The 7,979-nt window shown below is 41.4% G+C and overlaps 1 protein-coding gene across 1 annotated transcript; it reads left to right on the top strand.

Moving 5' to 3' along the window:
- Positions 1-243: 243 nt before the first annotated feature.
- Positions 244-3,698, top strand: LOC142166698 (uncharacterized). The gene is made up of 3 exons (XM_075225974.1): positions 244-595; positions 1,014-1,623; positions 3,479-3,698. The coding sequence occupies exons 1-3, from the start codon at positions 244-246 to the stop codon at positions 3,696-3,698; spliced, it is 1,182 nt and encodes a 393-aa protein (XP_075082075.1).
- The last annotated feature ends 4,281 nt before the right edge of the window (positions 3,699-7,979 follow it).

Below are 7,979 nucleotides of genomic sequence, written 5' to 3'. Positions count from 1 at the left end.
ACATGTCCGTATGGGACTTTTGCCTTTAGCCGGATGCCAACTGGGCTATGAAATGCCCCGACTACTTTTCAACGATGCATGATGTTAATCTTCTCGGACATGGTAGAGGACTTCTTAGAGGTATTCATGGATGACTTCTCTGTAGTTGGTGATTCCTTTGAGCATTGCCTTTCCAACCTTAGGCAAGTGCTCAAAAGATGTGAGGAAACAAACCTTGTACTCAATTAAGAAAAATGTCACTTCATGGTGGAAGAGGATATTGTTCTTGGCCACAAAATTTTCAAGCGAGGCATAGAGGCTGACTGGGCAAAGATCGAGATTATTTCCAAGCTTCCTCCTCCCACTTCGGTAAAGGGTGTTCGGAGCTTTTTGGGGCATGCCGGTTTTTACAGGAGATTTATCAAAGACTTCTCAAAAATTGCAAGTCCCATGTGCAAGCTCCTTGAAAAGGACGCTAAGTTTGAGTTCGATGAGAAGTGCCTCAAAGCTTTTGAGGAATTGAAAGAAAGGCTCACCACGGAACCTATTATTGTCACACCCAATTGGTCTCTTCCATTTGAACTTATGTGTGACGAGTGGTGTAGCTATTGGAGCAGTACTTGGTCAATGACATAACAACATTCTTCATCATGTCTACTATGTAAGCAAGACACTCAATGGTGCACAAATGAATTACACTGTAACTGAGCAAGAACTGCTTGCTATTGTCTATGCTTTTGAAAAATTCCGGGTCTATTTGTTAGGATCCAAGGTGATAGTCTACACCGATCATGCTGCTCTCCGCTACCTTATTGCAAAGAAGGATGCTAAACCAAGATTGATTAGGTGGGTTCTTTTGTTATAAGATTTTGACTTTGAAGTCAAAGATCGGAAAGGAACAGAGAATCAAGTTGCGGATCATTTATCTAGGCTTGAAGAGGTAGGGAGACCAAAATAAGATCTTGAAATTAATGATGCCTTCCTAGATGAGCACTTATTGGCAATATCTAGTACCTCCACTCCTTGGTATGCAGGCATCGCTAACTTCTTGGTTAGTGACCTTATCCCCAACGGATTGGAAGCTTATCAAAAGAAAATGTTCTTGCGGGAGTGTAGGCAGTACTATTGGGAGGAACCATTTTTGTTCAGGTTTTGCACCGACAACATCATTCGGCGTTGTGTTCCGGAAGATGAGGTAATTCAAATTCTGAATGCATGTCATGACTCCCCAGTTGGGGGATACCACGGTGGAAATCGTACTGTGGCAAAAGTGCTTGAATGTGGCTATTATTGGCTATCGATCTACCAAGATGCAAACCAAATGGTCAAGGCATGTGATCAATGTCAAAGACAAGGGTCAATTTCTAGAAGGCATGAGATGCTTTTGAACTTTGTGATGGAGGTCGAGATCTTTGATGTGTGGGGGATAGATTTCATGGGTCCCTTCATAAGCTCTTACGGCATGACATATATCTTGGTGGCAGTAGATTATGTCTCCAAATGGGTCGAGGCAATTGCCTTGCTGAACAATGAGGCAAGGAGTGTAACTGCCTTCTTGAAGAAGAACTTATTCACTCGGTTTGGAACCCCAACGGCCATCCTTAGTGATGGCGGTTCTTACTTTTGCAACAAAGCTTTTGCCGGGTTGCTCAAAAAATATAGAGTTAAGCACAAGGTGGCCACCCCTTATCATCCTCAGTCGAGCGGTCAAGTTGAAGTCTCCAACCGGGAGATCAAAAATATTCTAGAAAAAACTGTTAATGCAAACAGGACCGCCTGGTCAAAGAAGCTAGATGATGCATTGTGGGCTTATCGAACAACATTTAAGACACCCATGACAAGAAGCTTTTGAAGCGGGAATTCAAATCCGGTGACTTGGTCTTACTCTTCAACTCAAGATTGAAGTTCTTTCTGGGCAAACTCAAATCCAAATGGTCTGGCCTATTCAAAGTTGTGAATGTGTCTTCCTATGGCGCTATTGAATTAGAATCCGAGGATGGGACCCTAACTTTCAAAGTAAATGGCCAAAGGGTCAAGCAATACCTTGGAACCATTGGAAAAAGGAAACTAGTAGAACAATTTGCACTCAAGGATGGTCCGGTACCAATCCCCACCACTACTTAGCCAAAATGGGGGCAACATCGTCATGCCGCGACGTTAAATCAAGCGCTTCTTGGGAGGCAACCCATGTGTTGGTAACAATTCTTTGGTTAGATTTTAATTTTGGTAGGTTTAACTGTAAGTGTTGATCAGAAAAGGGGAGTCTCGCCTTGATCGCCTGACTCACGATTCACACCAACTTAGCTTGCTCGAACTGCTGCAATCTGGTATGTTAAATTTAAAACATCTCTCTTGCTCAGTTAATGTAAGGATAGATGTGTGCTTTCACTCATTTTTTCCTCTAATCCATGTTACCCTCTTCTATCAACCCAACTTCTTGTCTCTTGTAATGGGAATCGACTCTGCGGGGAAACGATGTGTTGTGGGTCAATCAAAATTTTAGGGTGAGTATTACGGGGTCTGAATAGAGTAAGGGGTTGGAAATTTGTGACAAGTTGCATTAGATATTGCTAGGCTGAGCATGAAATAGACCTAATATTGAGTGTGTGTAATGCTCTCTCACAACTTGAGCATTTGGTACTGAGTGTGCATAAAGGTTGCATGTGAGTGCACTTTTGAGTAGAGACGATGATCTTTGCAGTCCGTATAAATATTTTGTGGTCCGCAGAGTTATCGCATTCTGTATGCTTGAGAGTGTTCTCAGCGCCAATATGCAGTTGAGTCTGTGGCCGCAGAACTGGTTTGCGGACCGCATAATGGTCACAGACTTAATCAGAATCCAGCCTTATTCAAAGTTCAAAATGCGACCGATCTGCGGTCGCAAACCTGTTCTGCGACCACTTCTGCGGCACACATATTTCTTCTACTTCTGATGGTTATCTTCTGTGTTGTGGTTTGCAGTCCACAGAGTTGTTCCATGATCGCATAACTGCTCACAGTACATTTTGTGTCTCTCATTTCTATGCCATATATTACACATGCCCTACCTTGTACTAACTCATCATTAATTGGCAGGAATGGCACCAAAGAAATCCTTAGCATCGTGAACAACTAGCACTCGAGGAAAGAAACAGGCTACATCTATAATCCCATAATCATAGCAATCCCAACGCAAACGTCCTAACACATCTAGAAATGCATCCGAGCCTACCTCCCAGTCTGAAGATGAGGAGGCACAGCTTGACCTTTTACCACCAGTTGACCTCTAGGCCGAAGCACATAGATTTAGGATTCCCGGCTCTTGGACTCTATACAAAGATGGTCTGGCAAAGAGAAATATCCTCGAAGAAAAGCATCTGAGTTTGAACGGTCTTAAATAACACTTTCCCCATGTGCTAGAAAACATCAAAAAGAGGGGATAGGAGTTCTTCACTAAAGTTCCGGGATAGTACAACGAGGCGCTTGTTCAGGAATTTTATGATGCATATGCTGCATCCAGGAACTCAGAACAAAAGAGAAACTGTAGATACTTGAATTCTGTCTTAGTGCGAGGAGTTGAAATACTCTGTGATTCCCCATCCATCAATGAGGTACATTTCGAGGAGTGGGAGCCAGGCATGGAAGAATATGAGGCAAAGATTGCAAATAAGGAATCTGAGCATACTTGGGTAGCCTCTGTATTAGCCAAAGGAACTCCGCCTAAGATTGCACCGTGCTAGAAAATTTACAAGAGGGAGTTCATCCAAGAGGGTCGGTATTGGCTAAGTTTTGTCTGTTCCCGTATACTGCCTACGAGAAATGAGACAGACATCAGTATCGAGAAGGCGATCCTTATCGCTTGCATCGTGTCAGGTATCAAGATTGATGTGGGAGAGCTTATATTTCCTGAGATTGGGATCAAGGCAAACCAGAAAGAAACCTTGCTCCCTTTTCCATGCTTAATCCATGCTTTGTGTAACGACGCAGCAGTTATTCCATTCCCCAAACATGATCGCATAGAAACGTTATTTAGGACATTGACATCACTCGGCACTAGGACATTGATAAAGTGGTCGAAGATCCACCAGAGCAATCACTCACTCTCCCTCCGACCTCTTTCGTCTCAGCAACAGTTGTTGCCTCCTCAGTGCCAGACACCTTTTCCACACTAGCTACCTCCACATCCACTCTCTTATCAGCCATTGCAACACCACCGGTGTCACTGCCTGCACTCTCCAAGCTTGGTCTACTGGCACAACATACAAATGCCAAACTAGAAAAATTGACAAAAATACTTCCATCGCTCATCCGGCAAGCATTGGCCCCGATCCAAACCTTAGTAAGTGATCTTCAGAAGCAACATCTATCATATAAGGATCGACTCAGGCACTTTGAAGCTCACCTTGAGAAGGTTGAGCGAGGTGAAGTTGGGGACATGCCTCAACTCAAAAAGGATGTAGCGGAGCTCAAGTCAGAGCTGCATAAGATGTAGACACTGGAGTTTGATTTGACCACGCTCCTTCTAGTGGAAGGGGGGCAGGGCACTGGCACCTCCCACGTACCAAGCTTTGATTTAGATTTCACAAACCCTCTGTCAGCTGAAGAGGCACACGACACTGATACCTCACAAGCTTTGGGTTACTTTGCACACACCGATGATCATTCAGATGAGGAATATGGAGAATCTCATGCGGAAACTGATGAGGAGGAAATAATTAAGAAGGGTGATGATCAGAGGGACAACAGAGGCAAATAGATTGCCGTTTTCCTAGATGCACCAGGTAAGGAGGAGGTGGATGTGCAGATAGCTATCGTACACTCCCTTGCAGATATGGCTACCTGGCCTACTACCACAACACACAACCATCATCTGGTGTGGCCATCAGCTCCCAGGTCTAGGACCCAACTCCGCAACTGGCAGAGCTTCCTACTTTGGTCTTGGATACCACTGCCCAGTCAGAGGCTCCACCCACTGCCTCCACAGTGTCAGCTCCCGGCCCAATAACCACCTAAGATATTCCTGTCACGACCCAAATCGATGGGCCGTGACGAGTGCCCGAGTTCTACCTATCGAACACCCCTAAGCATTCGTCTAAGATATAAACATGAAATAAGTGTAGGTTATGCATAACGTCTGGAAATAAACTACTGATTCATATGAACAACATATGTGGGAAAACATGCCCAAAAGACATAAATATATATTTATATATATATATATATATATATATATATATATATATATATATATATATATATATATATATATATATACGGAATACGGTAGGGCGAGCCGACAAGGCCACATACTATATAACTATACATGACTGTCTACAGACCTCTAATAGAGTGTAAACTGTATAGAGGACGGGACTGGACCCCGTCATACCCATATGTATACAAAAGTATCGTACCAAAACTCAATAGCAGCTCCGGATCAAATGGAGCACATCAACTCTCGCTGAGCAAGTGTCCTAAGATGGGGGACTGTCAACCTGTCTACCTGCACCTGCGGGCATGAAACGCAGGCCCCCAGTCAATAGGACGTTAGTACGAATAATGTACTGAGTATGTAAGGCATAAAAATTAGTATATAATAGACATGAAAGAAACATGGAGTAAAGGACTCAACCTGTAAGTCTGAATAGATCTGTGAATCATGAAACATTTATAATGTCATGCATATGCGTATAAATGTCATATCATGCATAGGTATATGCGTACATAACATCATCAAGCCTCTGAGGGCATCCCATCATATCATCTCAGCCTCTGTGGGCGAAATCATAAATGTATACCAGCTGATCAGGTCGTGGTGCGTATATAACGCCATAACCTTTCCCCATACCCCATATACATATACTATACGTGTATATAACGCCATCTGGTCATGGGTCAGTATACATGTATAAATGGATGCAATGTATAATGAAGTAAGTCAATAAGATCTCTTGGAATGTCATGAGACCTATGAACAGACGATATGATAGTAGTACATATGGGGAATCAAGAACATAGGAAACCCTAGTACTTCTAGGAATAGAATTATTTATGAAAGTTGCGTACTTGCTCATTTCTTGCATCATATGGATCGTGCCAAAAAGGAAAGAAGGGATAGCCTTAACATACCTTATCACAATATTTCCAATCACCAAGTTGAACTCGCCTCTTCGTACCTTAATCTACAAAAACAATAATAATACTATCATTAAGTTACGAAAGGTACAACTATCGCACAATGAACGACAAACTTATTTTGTATTAAAACGGGCAGCATCTCCCCTTAAATCCTTACTTCCTTCAAATTAAATATAACACCAAACTCAAAAATATCAACATGTATACATTATTTTCCAACCTTATATACACCACAAAATATTACAAAACAACCCAACACACCCCAATCTCTTCATACACAAAACGACCACCGTAGTAGTGTTAAGCGGCCCGAAAATATTACAACGAATGACCAGACCACCACCCTGAATTTATGTGGTGTTTCTCCAAAACCTTACTCCTCCAAAACTCCACAAAAAAGTAGTAAAACATGCAGCCTAATAGCAACACAAAACAATCTACAAAACAGTCTGCTACATGTGAATAACTCGAACTCACGACTTCCGATCACCGTCCCATGAGTTCTAACTATTAGGAAACAAATTTATCAACATTCCTTGATATTTAAACACTTAAATACAGAAAGTACACGTTTTCCTAACTATGAAGTACCTTCCAAAACTCAAACTACAAAGAAAAAGAGAGGCGATATAGCGATACTTACGTCGTAGGGATCGTTTTAATGTTATCGTTTCTTGATTCTGTGCCCGGGATGATAATCTTGTTTGAAGCTCTTGCAGAGAGCTTAAGAGTAAAGTTAGGGGTCTTATTTGGTTGTGTGTTATGGAAAATTGAAGAAATAAACGAGATAAGAATATAAATATCCATATTGTTTGAAAAGTCAAAATAAGCTACTTGGCACCCTAGCATTGGTCCTTCTTTCAGCGCTTATAACCTTTTATCCGGGTGTCTTATGAATGAATGGTTAAGAGCATTGGAAACTACATTCGAAGACCTTAAATTTTGTATATACTATGTCCCAAAAAGACCTCATATAGTACACAAAATTTATTTCTCAAAAAGCTCTGTTACAAGGCAAATCCTTAGTCGGTTTTTCCGCAACTTTAATCCGATTTTTCCCAAACTTCATATTTTCTATCCAAGCATCATATATAGCCATATTATGATTTTAAAATCATTTAAATCATGATTAAAAAGTCTCATATTTATTATATCACCTTGGGACGCACAGGGTGTAACAATTCCAACCCCTCCAAGCGCCTAGTGCGCCCCAGGAAGCCCCTAAACTTTGCTCTTACTTTCTCAATGTATTGGGGACAATGCATGCTCTTAGGTTGGGGTGGGATAGTCAACATTTTCAACTTGTATATAAACTCTTAGTCTTAATAATGTAGATTTGTATATAGTAATGAATTCCCCTTGGTTTTTCTTCGCCGGGTTCTTTCCCAAGGTTGTAATAGTAGAACCATGGTCGTAGCACAAAATGTTTTTACTTGTTTGGTGCTTTTGTTCTAGATTCAAGCACGTGATAACTTTTTGTGGAATAAATTGTACCCTTCAAATTTTTGTAAATAAACAGTTAGTCATTCTTGTGAAATCGAGGCTCGCTCTTTGACTTTGTGCTTACTTAGAATCTCAAATATCTTGTGATGAAGCATTGAATTTACTTGTATTCACTTGAGGGCTGAAATTATGCTGATTCGAGCAGTTCATGCGTCATGAGTGGTGATAATTTGTGTAAATAATGCATGTGCTCAACTTGTAATGTAATGTCTAGAACTTGTCCGGTTGGTTCCTTAAAGCAAATCTCAGGTTGATAATTGGGTGTCGAAATGATCTTAGGCTCTCTTTGTGATTGCTTACTAGTTTTGACCAAATTGACCTCCCTGGTGCACTTATCATCCTAGTTATCCCACGTTGAGCCTCTAACCTTTTATTTGGCT

Source organism: Nicotiana tabacum, chromosome 2, assembly GCF_000715075.1.
Source record: "Nicotiana tabacum cultivar K326 chromosome 2, ASM71507v2, whole genome shotgun sequence".
In the NCBI taxonomy this organism is placed as follows: domain Eukaryota; kingdom Viridiplantae; phylum Streptophyta; class Magnoliopsida; order Solanales; family Solanaceae; genus Nicotiana; species Nicotiana tabacum.
This window is presented reverse-complemented; position numbering and strand designations above follow the sequence as displayed.